General features: G+C 40.1%; 1 protein-coding gene across 2 annotated transcripts in view; it reads left to right on the top strand.

Annotated features, from left to right (window-relative positions):
- The first annotated feature begins 3,032 nt into the window (after window positions 1-3,032).
- The window catches only part of LOC148045505 (stimulated by retinoic acid gene 6 protein-like), a 57,321-nt gene continuing 40,082 nt past the window's right edge, over window positions 3,033-20,271 (top strand). For both annotated transcript variants that reach the window (XM_087716323.1, XM_087716322.1), the window contains exons 1-2: window positions 3,033-3,351; window positions 19,656-19,734. In XM_087716323.1, coding sequence (XP_087572449.1) covers window positions 3,338-3,351; window positions 19,656-19,734 — 93 coding nt within the window. In that variant the 5' untranslated portion in view covers window positions 3,033-3,337. The remainder of the gene's footprint in view (window positions 3,352-19,655; window positions 19,735-20,271) is intronic.

The following is a 20,271-nucleotide window of genomic DNA, read 5'->3' as shown; positions in this document are numbered from 1 at the left end:
GACAGACAATTCTGAAAAGCAATCAAAAACTTCTTCCACTGCTAAATGGGAGATAATTGTGTTAGGAAAGACAATGGCTGCAATCCTATGAGGTATTCCATTGAACAACCCACAATCAGGTTGACTAAGAATTATATTAACTAGAATGCAAAACATCAAGACGACCCGATGTTAGGAAAGATTTATAGATTTATAGTGACCATACTTCCTTTATTAGAAAGGATCATCTTTTATTTCAAAAAACCCTGTCCTTCAGATTTTTTAAATTGAATCATTTTCTATCTCCTGCTCTTTAATCTTTCATTGTAATACAAGGTTATAAACAGAAACAATGAAAATTTTGTATCCTTTTGTATCCTTTCAGAGTTGCCCCTTTTGAGGGCAAATCTGATTAAATATCCTTTATCTTTCCCCAAGAAAATAAGATTACTGTATGTAAAGTAGAAAAAATGCAGCTAGTAATTTTCTTTTTTCCCTATTTCTTCTTTTCCTATGCCCTGTCTAAAACAAATCTGGAACAATTTACCATCTGTGCAAAGTACATTTTGTACAGTATGTAACAGTGAGTGTATATGCGCTTTTCACTAGAAGCCATGAGATTTACTTCTTGATTTATCTGTGGCTCTCCAACTGTAATTCAGTGGAGTTGCTGTTGTACAGATAAAATAGTTCACAGACTGGAGGGTACCTCTAGTGAAAGAAAGCTGGCAAGGAACAGAGAGAAAGTTCATATGAGGTGATTCTCTTCTGCACTTCAATGTGTTACCAAATATCCTAATATATTTTGCACTGTGGTGTCCTGTAGTGCTTACGAATTGTATAGCCTAAGAGTCTAATAATCCATTATTGAAAAATAATGATGTGACAAATGGGTTTCAGAGGTGACATTTCTGAATATGTGTACATACATTTTTGATCCCTACCAAGTCTCTGTTTTGACTTGCTGATGTCTGCGGCTTTTTCACGCTTCTGATGGGTCGCTCATGTTTGTAGCCAAAGAGAAGAAAGACACCGGACAAATCCTTCTTGGGATGAGGCTTGGCCCCGAGCGATGCCGGGGGGGGCTTCTTTTATTAGTTCCAAACAAAGAGAAGGTGTATACAAATTACATCAAAAGGCACATGACTAAATAACTCCAATAATAATATTGCAGCGTGGCAAGAGGCTTCGTCTCTGGGCAGAAAAGGAGGGGTAAATGAAAGGTGGAGGGAAGTGAAGGAAGAGGTGGGGGGGAGTGGGGGAAGAGCAGCTCGCATTCCTGCATCCCTTTGAAGTGCTGGCTAACTGCTACATGCCAGATGCTGAAGGCTGCTACAGAGGAGCACACTAATTAATAGGAAAGCTTTTACATATTGTTAAAAAGAATGTTTTTTTCATCCATCTCTGACAAAAATACTGTCAATCATAGCAGGAATGGGAAAGATCCAACTGCAAGATTATTTTCTGTAGAGTTCTTGGTATTCTCTGATCTTTGTTGTTTGCTTGCAGATGTTTCATTACCTAACTAGGTAACACTATCAGTGCTATGTGGGTTTCTCTTAGATAGTTCCATGATTAGGGTGCTGTTTTCTACTTGAGTGTTTGGTCCATGTTCATCCTTGCTTATCTGGGTGTTGGCTGCTGTGGGGAATGTGTTCCCCTCTTTTTGTTTCCTCCTTTGTTTTTTCGTCTCTTTGGAATGGGGTGAAAACATGGTTTATTTCTATTGATTCTGATTTGTCTAAATGCCAAACTTGCAGGAACTCCCTAGCATTTTTGGATTTAGCTTGGTCTAAGATGCTCAGTTTTCCAATTGAAACTATGGTTGGATCTATCCATCTGCTTAAAGTGTTTTCATTGTATCTTCTGCTGGTATTCATACATGCATTCTTAGTCTTCTGTCAATATGTTTACATAGTGGCTATTAAGAATTCTTACACTATAGGATAAGATATAGCCAAGATCTGTTAAGATCTAAGTGACAGCAAGTATAGAATGTAAAATATATGTAAAGTGATATTTTGTTATAAACAGTCAAGTATATATAAGTATGAAATAGTATACACAAATAATTAAGAAACAAGGGGATCACGAATATAAGATATGAATATATAGGAGGGAAAACATCAATTATAAAGACATACCAATACGGAATTGCTATATGTTGAAACTTTTGTTTCTTTGTTGTTTTCATTTATGTTTTGTCTTGTTTATGTATTTACAATAAAAAGGTTATAATAAAAAATAAAAAATAATTCTTACACTATATATTGTAGATGCTTCCTGTTTTTTTCTTCTTCTTGGACTCCTGACTCTTTTTTGTTTAAGATGTTTTGTGGGGTGAGTTTAGTTAGTTTGTAAAGTATGACTTACATAACAAAAATAATATTTAAAGATCTAAGGAAGCATTTTATTGGAGATGTAATAAGGATAATGCTTTTTTTAAGGCGCATGTTTTTACAATGTCCTATTTTGGGAAAATAGTAGGTTATAAAAATATAAGTGTGCAACAAATGTTAAAATTTCAAAATATTCCTATTACATGGAATTTGACAACTGGAATAATGTAAATGGATACTCCTTGCCCCTGCTATGGCCAAAAGACTGATACTGTAGCATTGGAAAGATAAATATATGGTCCATTCACTGAATGAAAACTTGATTACACTTGCCACCTATCAACAGATAGCTTGTAGATGTAGACTTTGTATGGACAAATATGAAATATGGAACTCATTGATACTGTAGATTAAAGATGAATGATATACAAATGTGTTAGAAATAAATACTGTATATATGTACTTTAATAATATTTAGATACGTCTATACAGAATTATAACTCTTATGGTATACTTTGCATTTTTCCTATTTTTTCACTTTTTAAAAATTGTTATTTGTGTTATGTTCTTTTTTCTGTTATTATATTTAAAAGCAATTAAAAAAAGATGTTTGAAATTCCTGCTTAAAGCCCATCCCTCTTCCTTCCAGTAGAAACATCTGGAGGCCGAAAGACGGTGCGGGAGCGTTTCTGCGCCCGTGGAGAAGCAGCCAGACCTTCCCACGATTCCCTCCGGGGATCAACTCGCGTTGAAATCGCAGCGGGCGGAGGGAAGAGGAAATCGCTTCCATCAAAGGTACCCGACTACGCCCCGCTAGCTTCTTTCGGCTGACTGGAACTCCGCCCGAAGCGACCATTTGAACGTCAAGAAGGCAGCAAGAGCTTGAAGTTGCTAGCTAGGCAGGGAGCGCACCAACTTCGGATTTATAAGCGTGGCTCCCTTAACCCAACTTTAGAAAAGCGGTCCGCGTCTCCCTTTGCAATCGTGCATCTCCTCTTCCAGCCTTTTTCTGCAAGACCATGGCCGACGACGCGTAAGTGGACGGTGCGACCGAGGCAGATCTGGAGGGGGGGGGTAAACTCCAAAAGTTGGGGCGGTTGTCCGTTAGTGGGAAAACGGAGACGGGACGGAGAACCGCGTCGCGAATTGCAGCCGCCCCTTTGCAAATCTGCTCCTTTGCATCTCTTGGGTTGAGTCCCCGCGGCTGGGACATTGAAGGCGGCGGGGGATGGCTTAGCTCTGCTGTCGGGTTCGGGGCTGAGGGGGGCGTGGGGATAACGCGCTTTAAGGCCACTTGTGCATCTGAAGCAAGAAACGCCTCATCCACGGCCTCCCGTTCCGGTTAAAGAACGAATTTGTGGGATGGGGGAAGGTTAAAGAGAAAAGCGAGGGGAAACAAAATAGTCGCCTCCCAAATCCACAAAGGGTGTGTAGTTGAGATCTGATTAAACGGTCAGCACGTCCTTACCGAAATAAAAGCGGAGGGGAGGATGTTGCTTTTCTCCCTGTCTGTCTCTCTGCTTGTCTCTCCCCCCCCTTCGTTTGCAGGTAATTGAAACAATTTAGGGGAGGGGAGAGGCTTTTAACTCTTTCCTAGGTTTCCCCCTAATGGAGGGTACAGATGGGGTTTTTTTATTTTTAGGAAAAATGGAGAAGGGCTGTCAGAGACTTGAAGTTTTCCCCCACTATCAAAATACAGCACTATCTTAGTGTGACATTCGATGCACTACTACTATCTCTATTTTAACTTTGACTATCTTCCAGGAAAATCCTAGGGTTGGGCCTTGGCGCATTTGCAGCAGCCAGAGCATGAATAGTCTCTGGTACCCTGTTTTTTTTCCTCTCCTTTTCTGTTGGGCCTCTTGATTGCCTTAATTCCATTCTTAGCCCTTGATGAAGCAGGCTTAAATTTAGCTTCACCAGGGTTAAAACAGTGCCCCCCCCCCAGGTCTGGCTCCAAATACAATTCACAAGATCCTCAAGCTGATTAAAAGATTTACAAAAGAGTAATTTTTAGAAGAAAGAGTTTGAAAAACAAGTTATCCAATAGCGAAACCAGGATAATTTAAGGATAATAAGCGATGCATTGCACCAAACTCATTGAAGCCCATGAAAATTCACAAGATCCTCAAGCTGATTAAAATGTTTACATGTTATGTGCAATTAAACCATGGCAACATCTAATGTTTGTGTAGTATTATTTTCAGCAGATTGTGTGTTGTTGTTTTTTAGCTTTTTTTTTTTTTAGCTTTTTTTACTATCCATCGATGTATTCGGCTTCTTATTTTATACTAAAATTAAAAAAGGAAAAGAAAAAGGCAACAGTATACAAGTGCATTCTTGTTGTTCTAAAGATTAACATAAACTATATTACCCCCTCCCCCCCTCCCCCCTATAATTCCCCCCTCCCTTCCCCCCTTCCGACTTCCCAAATCCCGTACCCGGTATAGCTTTTTATGAAACACAGTCTCGAGTATATTAAAACCAAGTAAGTGAAAAGTGAAAAGAAAAAGGAAAAGAATAGAAGAAAAAAGTACTAAAAAAAAGAAAGAAAATCAATAAACTTTCTACATTGAGCTCAGCTTCTTATCATTAAACAAAAAGGAAAGAAAAAAAACACCTAAGCGGTTTACATCATTCCTAATCTTAATTAGTTAATTACCTGCAGGATTTCAACATATATTAAAACCAAGTAAGTTAACCAAGTAGAATTTTTCTCTAGCTAGGGGCCTTATCCCTTTATCTAAATATCTATCTATTTCCAAACCCTTAATTTGTCCCTTTTATGCTTCCTTCCTCTCTGACACAATTTAAACACATCTCAAGTTCTTCTCTCGGTTTCCTCTTCCAGCTCTTCTCGTCCCTGCCTCTATCTGTATCCATATACATCCATATACACACACATATATATATACACGCCCATATACATACACATACATATATTTTATATTCATCCGTACTCCTCTCATATATGCTCCGCCTTCCTGCAAACTCCCTGGATGTATCCTTCCAAGCAGTATATTCAGATAGCAATTTTTACAGTTCCATCTCAAAGTAAGCTCTCATTGAACCTCCACTACCCTCCCATCTACACCACACCTCCCAACTCCATCCAAATTGGGCCGCGATCCAAGAGAACCACCACGATCTCCGCCCTCCACCCTGGAAAATAAGTCATCTGTAATTTATATAAAGGAAAATTCAAAATTATCCATTAAGTCTTTTTAGATCCCATACAATATATCTTCCCAAAAAAAAAAAAAAATCAACATCAGTTCGTTCAACCTTAATGTCTCTTCCTCAGTATACAACTATATCATTTTATGCAAAACAAAAGTCACAGAATGTTAACCAAGTTCAAAATTAAGCCAATATTTTGGGTCAGTTAATTAAATATAATTTTCTTACAGAGGAATTATATCATTTTAAAGCTGTTTGATATAGTAAAATATTTGCTTTCTCTTTTGTAATGAGTTCATACATGTCTCCTTAATCAATAGTTGATGATCATAGATGTTGCTGCAATCCACCTTATTTTCCCATTCGTCTAGGAGCACGACTGGGTCCTTGTTCTCTGGTCTCCTGCTCTTCTGGAAGGGGAAAATGATACTTCCTATTTTGTAATTGTGTGTTACATTGTTTCTCTTGTCCTTCTCTTTGTCTTTCTCCAAGTCCAGGTGATTCAAGATGTTCCGCCTTTAAGATCTTATGGTAAAAATCTCGGGCTTCCCATACAGAGTTAAGACGATATTTTTGCTCACCGAATGTGATTATAATACCAAAAGGCACATCCCATCTATACTGTATCTGACGATTTCTGAGTTCTTTAACTAGAAAAGCATAGTCTCTCCTGGCTCTTAACATTTGAAGTGGTATTTCCTTGAAAACAATCAAGTCCTGTCCATCAATTTGCAGCCTGGTATTATAAAACTCTTGTAGCATCGTGTTTCTGGATTCTCTTGTAGCAAGATATATAATTACATCTCTCGGGAGCGGTCTCTGTTTTGCCACCCACGAATTATGATGGTAAATTTTCTGGATCTGCCAATCAAATTTGAGTCCTGGATTTCCCACCGAACGACTGAAAGCCTCTGAAAAAATCTGTTTCAAGTTCTCCTGATCGTTTTCACGCAATCCCCTAACTCTTAATGCAAGCTCTGTCTTTTTATAATTTGTCATAACAAGTTGTTTTTCTGCGTTTTCAACTTTCTGTTGCAGCACTTCAATTTTGGATGTCAGGTTGGCGTTGGCTTCCTCCAGAAACTCCAGCTTATCTTCCATTCCACCAACATAATCTGACAATACTGTTACAAATCCAATAATATCATCCTTTGTTTGAGCAATCCTGGCATCAAGCTTATCACATAAATCTGAAATAAGTTGCTTCATCTCCTCTCTGAATTCTTTAAGAGTCTCAAAAAGAAATTCTTTCGTTAACAAATCTCCAGTAGGGGGCGTAGAAGGTAAGGACTGCGGCTTTTTAACAAATGCTTGAGATATATTGCTAAAAGTACGTCTCACCGACCTTGATTTCGGTGCCATTATAGAAAGAAAGCAAACAAAGTTTTCAAGTCTGGTCTCTGCTCGCATTGATTTCAGATAAAATAATTTCAGTAAACTTTTAGAAGTTGATAAGAAAAGATCTTCGAGGGAGTGAAGCTAATTAATTTATATGAGGTTATTCCTTTGATTCTGTGCCAGGAAGTTGGAGATATAATTCTGTGCCAAGAAGTTGGAGATATATCATTATAACAAATGCGGAAGCTATAAAATCGCCATTTTGAAAACCATTAAACAAAGGAGTTTTTTATAACATTGAAGCTGGTATTTTTGATAAAAAAAACAAATAAAGTTCTCAGGTTAGGTCTTTGCTCATATTAATTTTCAATAGCCTAGTTTCCAAAAGAATGTCCTGAGGGGGGGTGTCACTTGCCTTGAGCTGTGAAATACAGCTGAGAAGTTCGGGTCGGAGTTAAATGACTCAGTCTTGGCTGATCCTCCCCCTCCGTTCACAGCCAAAAAAAAAGCTGCAAACTTCAAAGAAGGTTCTTGCCGACTGAGACCCTCTCTGCTTTTTTCTAGCCTGAAAAAAGAGAAATCTATTAGTTATTAAATAGATAACGAACCAGAACTCTGGAGGCAGCTCGGTTAAGCTGCCGGCGACGATAACCCCTCCCCCGGAAGCCAGCAGATTGTGTTTTTCTATTGTTGTGACTTAGATGATGTTCAGAGCACATTTTATGACCAATTCGTGCAAAACTCCACGTAATCCCAAGGGGTTCACATACTTTTTCTTGCAACTGTATTTGATGTAACAGTATATACTTCAGTGGTAGGTTCCGAATCCTGGTGCAACTGGTACAGTGCAACAGGGCCCGGCGGCTACCACATGAACATGCGTCCCTACCTTCCACGACACTCTGCGATACCTCTGCGATGCTCCAGCTGCTTGGCGGAGCATCATGCAGGTGCCGTACACTCTGTGAGCATGCACAGAACTGCCAAAGAGCTTAAATACAGGTAAGGATGGCGGGTGAATGGGTGGGCACCATACAGGAATGATACCCAGTGCTCCCGGAAGGCACCGGTACGCCTGTACTGGGGCGTACCGCCTGCAACCCACCACTGATATAGTTCTTTAGTTTATAAATAATATCAACTTGCTAAGCTTTCTAGTAAGAAAAATCCCATGGTTATGCAATCACCATTTGTAACACCCCCCTCCCTTCTGATAAGCAAAGTCAATGGGGAAAGCTGAATTCATTTAATATCCATTAACTTAATAGCCATGCCAAGAGTCATAAACTCTGGTGCAACTCACAACAGCCACTTAGTTAGCAACAGAAATTCCTAATTATGGTTATAAGTCAAGGACTACCTGTAGCTTCTCATCCTCTCTAAATATAAGAGAATCCAGATATAACTATTTTCCTCTTTTAACCCTGAAATTGATCAATGAAACCAACTTGATAAATCTTCCCTGAATGCTTCAGGGTGTCACTTTTTAATCCCTTCAGAAAGAACCCCAAATTTTTTGTTCGTTTCTGTAGCTATAGGTCTTTCAAAACTAACATTTAAAGTTTAAAACAACAGATTTAGTATATTCAATAAATAACTTGTGTCCTTTTGTTTATCCCTTCTAGAAAATCATCCAAGACCTTAGCAAATTTTTTTTGTATAGCTATTCATCCATTTCCTGAGAGTTGTGCACCACCTTTTAAGGAATAATTTGTATGTCTATATTTTTCTCCATATATCACAGTTAAATTCCCAAATCCAGAGTTAAATTCAAAATAATTTCAAAATTATCAGCTGAATCTTATTTTTGATCTGTAACTTCATTACAACATGCTCGGTCCATTTTATTGAGATTATCTGTTTTATAAGCAACAGATTGGCCAAAAATATACAACAATTTATAGAAATCTGCTCCATTCTTTATCCTGTGGCTCCCTCTAGTGTACGGCCTTCAAGGTCCCTTTATCATAAAAATCCTGAAAGAGACATTTTCTCATTTGTGGGATAATTATTTCTAATTAAATCAAAGCTATAAGGGAAGTCCTTGACTTAAAACAATTCATTTAATGACCATTCAAAGTTACAATGGCATTGAAAAAGTGACTTATGAACCATTTTTCAAAGTTACAACCGTTGCAGCATTCCCATGGCCAGGAAAATGAAAATTCAGATGCTTGGCAACTGACTGATATTTATGGTAATTGCAGTGTCCCGGGGTCATGTGATCACCTTTTGCAACCTTCTGACAAGCAAAGTTAATGAGGAGCCAGACTCATTTAACAACTGTGTTAGTAACTTAACAAATGCAGTGATTCACTTAACAACTGAGGCAAGAAAGGTCGCAAATGAGGCAAACTTCACTTATCTGTTGTAGCCGTATGTTAAGGACTACCTTCACTTCCAAATCAATCTGGGCCCTTAATCCATTATAATTTTTGAAATTTATATTCTGAGTATCGAGGCTCAATCAAGCTTGATGTCCATAAAAGGCAAAGTTGCAGGATTGACCTTGGAAGAATTGTCATTTCCATCATAAGCTGCCTGCAGAATGGCAATTTCTACTGCCTGCAGTTAGTCCTCGGTTAACAACCACAATTGAGCCCAGTAAGTTATTGCAGTTGTTAAGCTGAAGAGTTAACAATGGTCATCAAGCAAGTTACTATGGTCAGTAAGGAAATTGTATAGTCATTAAGCAAACCATATGATCCCTAAGTGAACCAGGTTATCCAATGAATGTTGCAAATCCAAAACACTGAAAATTGTGGTTACAAATGATTTAAATGAGGCATTGCAAATGGTTTCAATGGTTGCCAAGCACCCACAATGTGATCATATATTCGTGGCCATGTGTGTGTGTCAGTCATAATTTGGAGGGCAGGTCACAAGTCATCTTTTTTTTTTTTTCAGGAAAACAAAACAAAACACAGGTGTCTATTATGAAAAAAAAAAAGAAGTATATCAACTGGTTACAACATGCTTTGGTGCTTCTCTTCCATTAACTCATATTAATTCAAATATCTTAACTTGGATATTTACCATATCAACGTCATTATACCTCCAGTTTTAATTACCTATGGTTATTTAAACATCCTTCATCCTTAGCTATGCTAAAAAATTAATCCATAGCACATGCTGACAATTCATTTACTTATTTGTAAAATCCTCTATTATCATCAAATCCTCATGTCCTATTTTAGCTGGACATCCATAATATTTAATTATATCATATATCATAACATTTCCCCAGTATTGATTAACATTTGATTGTATGTATTTTATTTAGTTTTTTTAATAGTGATAATTATTGTAGTTAATACTCTTTATGTATAATCTAAAGATGTTTTCTCATATCCAATTGTTAGTTATCATATCAACTCCACATTATATACATTACTATCAATATCAATTATTATTCAACTATATCTGTTACAAAAAGAAAGCAATTAGGTTTAGCTAGTTTTCAATTGTATTCTTCAATCTATCAGCCAGTTCCAAATTATATATATTACTATCCATATCAGTCATTATTCAGCTATATCTATTACACATTAAGGTAATCAGATTTAGCTAATTTTAAATTATGTTCTTCCATCTGTCAGCCAGTGTATCTCCAATAGCAAAATCTTCTCAATCCAATTGCCACGCGTTGGATAAATTTACCAAATGTTTTCATAAGCAAATCCAGACAAAGATATTTTCGCACCTTTGGACTCTGAATGTCAGTGATGAAATAATAATGTTGTCCTGGGCTTGTAAAATTTTCCAAATTAACTTTAATTCTCAAGGGTGGATTTTCCATTCCTCCTGCACTCTGTCTCTTTAAATAAGTCTTCTTTATAGCTCCCCCCCTCCTTTCTCCCTCTGAGATAGACCAGACACCATTTCTCACATTTTCCATTTGTATTTCAGGAACATTTAAACATTCAACGATCTCAGTTTTTACTTCATATTTTAAAATCAGATGATCCAATTTTCTTTCCAGCCTTTGATAAGAGTCAAAAAGTCCTCTACATGCGGAAAAAAGAATCTGAAATGAAATCTTGGAGGTATTTTGAGACGCCATGATGTGTCGCAGTTAAAAATTGCAAGCTCTTTTTTTTCCCACAGACTTTGAAGCACTTTTCTTAGTCTCTTGCAGGCTGTGCAATCTTATCTGATCGTAAACAGAGCCAAGTAATAAAGTAATAAAAATGTCGATTCGTGACGGGCTAATTAGTAGAAAATAAATTTTACGATCCACTTAGGGAGAGTCAGAGGGGGGAGGATGTCGAGGAGTTTCTTGAAGCATTTAAGAAGTAAAGTAACCACCAGCCATAAATCCATTTAAAAAAGCCAATTCGCCGCTAAATTTTCCTATTCTTTGGTTTCAGTTAGCTTAAATTTTTAACGCGAACAGTCTCTCTTGGATAATAAAATCAGCTTACCAGATGACATCACTTCTACCATTCTTATGGGCAACCTGCAGTTTCAGTTAGCACGCAGCTAATCCAGAAAGGAATTGGCACGAGGAGTTAATACCCCCCCCCCAGAGACTTGCGGGTGTCTCTGAGGTCCTGGGTCTCTCCTCACCTTCACTGTCGTCTCCGGGACAGCTAGAGTTCAAAGAACCCGTCCAAAAATCCTTCAGTATAGAGGAATTTCAGGAGTAGCCTGAAACTCCATCTTCTCACTGCTAAGCCCCGCCTTCTTCAAGTCACACAAGTCATCTTTTTGAAGCCCTTCATAACTTAGAGCTGTCATTACGTGACCTGTTAATTTAGGCTGCCCATTTTGTCTGCACGCAAAACTGTTTCTTTCCAGAATTGCAAAGGATAAAGTAGGACTTCCTATTTTGTCCCTGTGTGCCCCACCCCTCATATTCATTTCACATGGGTGGGAACTGCAAGGGAGGAACCTTCAGTTGTTTAGGGACAGAATTTATTACATTAAATAAAAGCTCATGCAATTATTTTCATCTTTCCCCAAAAGGAATATATTTGTTTTGATTTCTCATTTGTATGTCTAGAAACACATCCACATTTTTTATTTGTGGTTGAGTTGTGCCAGATTCTCCAGCCATATCTCAGCAGTAAATCACAGATTTTCTTGACATTTTGCAGCTGAAGGCACTGTTGCTCAACCTTGGCAAATTTTTAAGTCCTGCCCTTCCTTTGGCAGTAAAACAATATTGGCCTCTTTTCAACATTCTGTCATAGGAATGCTTTGCAAAACAGACTTTATTCTGTTTCTAAGTGGCATGAAAAGTTATTTTGAAATCAATTATAATAGGAACTGGGTAAGTAGAAATCCAGGTGGAATTGATTTGGAGAACCAAACTTAAAAAAAAGAAAGATATTCAAGACCTGTGGTGTCTGTTGGAAGTTGAAGTCCACATATCTCAAAGTGGCCGAGGTCAAGAAAGGTAATGGGAAGTGTTGGGATTAACTTTACAGTCAAGGCTAGATTAGACACTTTCTAATCAACTTGATTAGTAACATAATTACAGATAACAACATTTTGTTGCAATAGATTGACCATTGTAGTGCAAATATCATGACTGGAATCTCCTGATAAAAGGATGCAAACTATTCAAAAAAAGCAGACCTAACAAAAGAGGGGATGGAGTTGTATTATATATAAAAGATCACTACATCTCTACAGAAATACACAAAGCCAAGGATGGAAACCTCCTAGAAATCATATGGGTCAATATAAAAGGGGAAAAAATGACACTGCTTGATCACCCAACCAACCAGAAGAAATAGATGAACTTTTTGCTCATCAATTAACAAATGTATGTAGAAAATGTACTACAATAGTAATGGGAGACTAACTATCCTAATATCAACTAGGAGACAAACTCAGCAACAGTGACATGCGGTGAGGTTTATGGCTGGTGAGGCACTGACGTCATCACAATCAGTTTTACAAACATTAAAACCGTACAAATTATCTTATCCAATATTGGATTGGCAGCAGTTAACAAGTTATGTTTAAAGTCTCATATCAGCATTCTTTAAACATACTGTAGCACACAAAAAAGTACATTTAATAGAAAAAAAGTGAAGTTATTATGGGTCTTACCTTTACTTATAAATGAAGTCCATCCGCCGCTCCTTCTGAGCAAAAATATCTATAACTTGTTGGTAGAATTTTTCATTGTCTTCTTTTAGTTTTAAAAGTCTTTCTGTCTCGATGGCGATCATGGCCAGGGAAGAAAGTTGTCCTTGATGTTGTTGCACTCTGTGGCTGTCACTTACTTTGCTGCTGCTGAGTCACAGGAAGAACGAGCGCCCTCTACTATGAGGCAGGAGAACTGCGTGCCTCACTTAGTCTGATTTTACTGGACCTAATTCTTTTTTTTAAAATATATATTTATTTTCAAAGCAAACATACAAATCCTCCTTCTTTACATACTGTAGAAAGTGTATCAGTTGGTTACAAAAGGCTTTTGTGCATCTCTTCCACCGTCATCAAATATAATTCATATTAAATAATATCTTAACTCAGATATTTATTATATTACCATCATCCTAATTCTTACTAATAGAGAAAAAGTGATTGATGAAGTTGCTGGAACCTTGGGTGAGAGTCAATGTTCCCTCTAATTTTTTTTCAGTGTGTGTGTAAAAGTATAGTGTTTGAGCGGCACATTTTCATGCCTGAGCACCTGATTTTTTTTTGGCCATAACTGCCATCAGAGCAGATGTTGGGGAGGGGAGCAAGAAGGAAAAGGATCCCCTCCCTCTCCCTCAGACCCCCAGGAAGGAAGGAAGGAAGGAAGGGGCAGGGACAGGAAATGAAATTGGAAAGAAGAAAAGGAAAGGAAAAGAGAAAGGAAATAAAAAGAGAAAGGAAAGGAAATGGAAAAGAAGGAAAGGAAATGGGAGAAAGGAAAGGAAAGGAAAAGAGAAAGGAAAGGGAATGGAAAAGAAGGAAAGGAAAAAGGAAAGGAAATGGGAAAGGAGAAAGGAAAGGATGAAGAAGGGAGGGAAAGGAAAGGGAAAAGAAAAAAGAATGGAAAAGGAAATAAGGAAAGGAAAGGAGAAAGGAAAGGAAATGGAAAAGAAGGAAAGGAAAAGGAATGGAAAAGGGAAAGGAAAAGGAAAAGGAAGATGTAGGTCACTCTGAAGTTGAACCGGGCAAAGAACAGAGACCACTGGATCTGGCGCTGGTTCAACTTGCGTGCTGTTGTCAGGAACTCTAGATTCCTATGGTCCATCTGCACCTCGACTTGATGTCTGGCCCCCTCCAGGTGATGCCTCAAGAGCCGAGGTGGCACAGTGGTTAGAGTGCAGTACTGCAGGCTACTTCAGCTGACTGCTAGTTCGGCAGTTTGGCTGTTCAAATCTCACCGGCGCAGGGTTGACTCAGACTTCCATCCTTCCGAGGTGGGTAAAATGAGGACCCGGATTGTTGGGGGCAATATGCTGACTCCGTAAACCGCTTAGAGAGGGCTGAAAGCCTTATGAAGCGGTATATAAGTCTAACTGCTATTGCTATTACTATTGCCTCAAACGCCACCTTAATGGCCAGTAACTCCTTCTCCCAGATGGTGTAATTGCGCTAGGAAGGATTGAGTTTCTGTGAGAAGAAAGCACAAGGGAAAAGGGTACCACCAGGGGCATGAGCCTGCAGTAACACTGTGCCCACTGCGATGTCAAGACGCGTCCGCCTCCACCACAAATGGACGATGGGGATCAGGATGCTTCAGGATCGACTCCTCAATGAAGGCATGCTTCAGGGCCTTGAACGTGTGTTGTTCCATGGGGTCCCAGCGAAACAGCACTTTCTTCTGCAGGAGCTGAGGGAGGGGCGCAGTCAGGAAAGCGAAGCTGGGGATGAAGGTCCAGTAGTAGTTGGCAAACCTGAGGAGTCGCTGGACATCCTTTACTCGCCGAGGAGGTTGCCAACTGCGCAATGCCTCTACCTTGCTCGGCTCCATTGCAATTCCTTCAGGGGAGATACAGTGCCCCAGGAACTCGATGGTAGTTTGCCAGAACTGACACTTCTCCAGCTTTGCGAACAAACGATGCTCCCGGAGTCGTTGCAGGACCAGGCGTAGGTGCTGCTGCTGATCCTTCTGAGAAGTCGAGTAAATCAAAATGTCATTGAGGTAAATGACGACAAACTGATCCAAGAGGTCTCAGAAGATATCGTTCATAAAATGCTGGAAGGCATTGGTCAATCCAAACGGCATGACTGTGTACTCAAAATGTCCGTAAAAATAAAGAACAAGGAAGCACTGAAGAACAAACTCCAACAGATATTGCTCAATTAGCTGAGAAAATAAAGCATCAAATGGAAGAGGCTGAAAGAACACGTTTGCCAAAGCTGAACCAAGTGAACAGGAAAGAATTGAGAAAGGTACTAAAAAAGGTCAATGAGAATGTGCAAACCATTCAAACCACTACATTAGCTGAAACAAACCAGCTGATGTATGCAGCAGCCTTCATAACCACCAAAGAATTGGGTTTGAAAATACAAAAGAACCAAAGAGGCAAGAAGAGGAAGCCTAAATGGAAAATTCGGTTGGAATTGAAGATCAAAAAATTTCGTGGAGACTTGAGCAACTTGAAGAACCTAAGGCAAGGTCAGCTAAAGAACAAAGCAGGTCAAAAGCAGCCTGGAAGCAAGATACGATTTGGAGAATAAACAGATTGTGATAGTAATTGAAGAGCTGAAGCAGAAAGTTCTTGCTGTTGCTGAAAAGATTAAAAGATATGAAAACGGAGTAACTCAATTCAAGGAAAACTCACAGTTTAAAGCAAATCAGCACCAGTTTTATAAGAGTTTAGAAAGTGGAGATGAAGTAATAACAAATGAAAAGCCTGATAAAGAGAAAGCTCTGAAATTCTGGAAGAATTTGTGGGAAAACAACAAGAAGCACAACAGAAATGCAAAATGAATCAAACACATTGAGGATTCTATTAAAGTGCATAAAATGAAAGATGTAAAAATAACAAAAGAAATGGTGCAAAGACAGTCAAGAAAAGTGAAGAACTGGAGTGTATCTGGACCAGATGAGTTACATGGCTTCTGGTTAAAGGCACTTACAAGTGTTCACAAAAGATTGGCAGCCCAAACGAACCAGATCTTAAAAACACATAAAAATGATGAATGGATGACAACTGGAAGGATATTTTTGATCCAAAAAGAAAAAGAAAAGGATCCTGAAATCACCTGTTTGCCAACAACATACAAGCTCCTTACTGGTATCATTGCAAACCAAATTTATGGATACTTGGAAAGAAATAACTTGCTTCCTGTAGAACAGAAAGGATGCTGCAAAAATTCAAGGGGAACAAAGGACCAACTGCTGATTGACAAACTAATCCTAAAGAATTCAAAGAAAAGACGAACTAACCTGTTCATGGCTTGGATAGACTATAAGAAAGCATTTGATTCAATTCCCCATAGCTGGATCAAGAAATGCCTGAAAATCTTTGGCATCAGCAGCAACATACAAAAATTGATGGAAACTTCAATGAACCTCTGGAAAATGAAGCTTATAGCTAATGAAGAAGTACTGGGTGAAGTTGAAATTAAATGAGGCATTTTCTGGGGCGATTCCCTTTCACCCCTACTTTTTATACTCTCAATGCTACCACTGACAATCATTTTGAAGAAGATGAACTATGGATACAAATCTTCTGTCAGGGAAGATTTATGTGTATTCCACCAGGACAGAGTGGTCCTACGACTGGACCCCTCCTTTATACCCCATGTGTGCTCTTGTTTCCACCGATCACAAGAGCTGATATTGCCCAATTTCTGTCTGGACCCCTCTCATCCCTTAGAGAGGAAGTGGCACACCTTGGACATGAAGAGGGCGCTGAGGATATACCTCAAACGAACTCTGCCAACCAGAAAGTCAGAGGCCTTGTTCGTTTCCTTCCAGCTGGAGTCCCTGGGAAACAAGGTAACCTCCACCACTATAGGCAGGTGGTTGCGGACCTGTATTACAACCGCATACCAAGCACGAGGGCTGCAAACTCTGGAGGCTATTACGGCACATTCTATGTGAAGCACGGCCACGTCAGCAGCCTGGGCCTCGCGGGCCTCCTTGACTGAGATCTGTAGGGCAGCCACATGGTCTTCTCCCTTACCATTCATGAGGAATTATAAATTGGACTCCTTCGCTTCGGCGGAGGCAGCTTTTGGATGTAGGGTATTGCAGGTGGTGCACAAAGTGGGAGAGACGTCCCTCCAGGCATAGGGTTGAGCATAGACCTACATTGATATATACCACAGATGTGAACCCTCCCTAGATACGTGTGGGCTTTGGTAGGTCCCATCCTGGATACTCCTCCCCTCACTATGGAGAAAAGGTATTGGTACTTACCTGATACAGCTATTCTTATAGTGGGGGGAAAGTATCCAGCCCCTCCCTGAGTTATAATGTTTGGAAATGTTATGTTTTGGTTGTATATCTAGAGTGTTAAAGAAATACATGAGCAAATAAAGGTTTGAAACTACATCAATGTCTAAGAGTGGATGGCACATCGAGTCTGACAGAGTTGTTTGTCGAAACTGGGTATTACCTAGTGACTAGGGCGTGGTCTAAAGAGCTTATTGGACTCAGTCCAATCAATGAGGATGAAGTTAACCCATCCTGGATACTCCTCCCCCACTATGAGAATAGGAGTATCAGCTAAGTACCAACACCCTTTCCTCTCTCAGCTGCTATTTCTGGGATGCCACCAAGACAAGCGAGGTCTTGGGAGGGACTTTCTCTCCCCCTCCAGAGAGCCCTTGCCAAAAGACAGGAGGGGGAAGGCTGGTTTGAATGAAGGCAAGCGGGCAGTTTAGTGGCCTGCCTTCTTTGCCCAGGCGGGTGGAGAAAGAAAGGAGGCATGCAATGGCAACAGTCCTGCTGTTGCTGGAGCCGCTTTTGCTGAATCCGGTGCAGTGGCGGGACTCTTGTCATCGCTTAGAGCTTCACTGACAGCCGCTTCTTGCCATCGCCGCCATGCCGGAAAGAAGCCAGTCTTTGGAAAGAACCTTCCCTCCCCCGCCAGAGAACCCATGCTGGAAGAGAAAAGGGGGTGGGCTGGTTTGAATGCGGACGAGCAGGTGGTTTAGGGCCAGCACTTTCTTTGCTCATTCAGGCAGGCAGAGAAAGAAAGGAGGCTTGTGATAAAGCACCCCTGTCACCAAGGGTGAAGGGGAGCACCTTCACCCTTGGCTATTGCATGCCTCCTTTCTCCACCCACCTGAACTAGCAAAGAAGGCTGGCAACTAAACTGCCCGCTCGCCTGCATTCAAACCAGCCCTCCTCCTCTCTTTCGACATGGGCTCTCTGGAGGGGACGGAAGGTCTCTCCCAAGACCTGCTTTCCTTACCCCGCAGCACAGTTCCAGGATGGCAGAATATTCTTTTTTTCACTGGTACGGGGGTATAGCTTCGACCTCTGCCTTCCTGTCGCCTCCAGTCCAGTCCCGCACAATCTCCCCGCCACCCCACTGACCTTGGGACACTCCCAGCTGCAGTTGGCATTTTCCTAGTGATCCTTCCTTGCTGCACCCCAGAGCATCACATGGCGGTGGCACATGGGTTGCTGACTGACCCAGGGCCCTCCCGGACTCCTGGAGAGGAAGGATTGGCAGGAGAAAGCCAACTGCTGCTGGCAACGGGCACAAAGGAGCAGCCGCCCAGCCGCTGCCATGTCCTGTTGCAGGCACCCAGGGTGGCTGTGATGTCCTGCCTCCATGCTGCCTCCAGCCCCATGCAACCTCCCTGCCAACTCACCAACTTCAGAACACTCTGCTGGATGGCTGGTCCTTTGTGTCCTGTTGCTGACTGCAGCCAGATCCGGGCAGGTGCTGCACCCCCAGAGCGGTCACATGGCAGTGGTGTGTGGGCTGCTGACTATCCCAGGACCTGCCTGGTTTCTTCTAGAGGGGGCAGACAGATGGGCAGCATTCCGCCCCACCTCCCAGGCCACCTGCAGTCTCAGAGCCTCGGCTGGGGGAGGGGCAAAGGAAGCGGGTGGGCAGGGCAAGCATAGTGTGGACGGGCATGGCGAGTGAGTGAGCGAGTGAGTAGTGACCAGATGGGCAGGGGGAGTGAGCATGGGGTTAGGGGAGGGAGTGTTCTGGTACTGGGCCTCCGGAAGAAGTGGTACGGGAAGGTACGCTAAATTTCACCAACCACCAATACTGGTGCGAACCGGCTGAAACCCACCCTTGGTTTGTTTCATTAATTAGGTCATGGGTTTATAAATGTCTGGGTTTATAGCTTAACTATGCAATAAAATATATCCCAACCATAGACTTTAGAAATCATGGTTTATGGCTGAGTGTGGCATGTGACTTTTCAATAAACTACAGTAAAAATAAATCCAAGACTTGGCACAATATGAGAAACAACTATTTTTCTTTTCTTTCCAATGGCATTATTATATTTTGGTTTCTCGTAATTTGAAGAAAAAAAATCATGTGAAAATTATAGTGGAATCCTATTTCTTTTTCTTTTTTGCATTTTGTTTGGGAAGGTTAGGAATCAAACTGGTACTTTGATCTATTTGGATATGGTCATCCTTTCAGATCCTTTGAGTAGGCCCTGATTCTGGTTTTTGGGAGAATTTGGCTCTTAACATGAAACATGTTTCAGTGCTTGAATTAATGAAAGCTGCATGCCCTTTTGGTCAGTGGCTGAATAGTTCTTACGCTTTTGTCCTTTAATGTTATTGTTACTATAAATCTGCTTCATGTAAATAAAGTGAAAATAAATGTAAATTAATAACTGGAATCCCTTGTGTATGAATGTCAGTTTGCAGTTTTAAAAATAAAATGTACAGATACAAATCTTGTATTTTTCATCATGTGTCTTTAACAGGAACCATTTGGATGGAAATGATACTTGTAAACATTCAGTTGAAACATCTACTTATCTACATTTTTCGCTTATTCCATCAGTAAGTAGACCAATAATCTAACAGCCATTGGATGCTTAGATTGTCCTGATTGATGAGTGCACCCTTAGATTTATTAGAGAAAGCATTTCCAAAGCTGACAGACTCTGGATGCGTAATCCAGATGCAACTGCTATTATTCTCAGCAAAAAAAGTTCTAGCTGCAGAGTGGAGCAATTGTTTAATGTATGCCTATTTATTTATTTATTTATTTATTTATTTATTTATTTATTTATTTATTTATTTATTTATTTATTTATTTATTTATTTATATCCCACCATTATTATGTTTACAAAGATAGGAATACCAATAGCACTTAGACTTATATAGGCACTTTACAGTGCTTTACAACCCTCTCCAAGTGGTTTGCAGAGTCAGCATATTGCCCCCAACAATCTGGCCCTTCTTTTATCAATCTCAGAAGGATGGAAGGCTGAGTCAACCTTGAGCCTGGTGAAATTCCAACTGGCAGCTGACAGTCAGCAGAAGTAGTCTGCAGTAATGTATTCTAACCATTGTACCAAGATGGTGAACATATC

This window comes from Thamnophis sirtalis, unplaced genomic scaffold (genome assembly GCF_051295495.1).
Source record: "Thamnophis sirtalis isolate CommonGarterSnake01/CBP01778 unplaced genomic scaffold, rThaSir2_p1.2 scaffold_5, whole genome shotgun sequence".
Lineage (NCBI taxonomy): Eukaryota > Metazoa > Chordata > Lepidosauria > Squamata > Natricidae > Thamnophis > Thamnophis sirtalis.
Note: the sequence above shows the minus strand (reverse complement) of the source record. Positions and strands in the feature narration are given on the sequence as shown.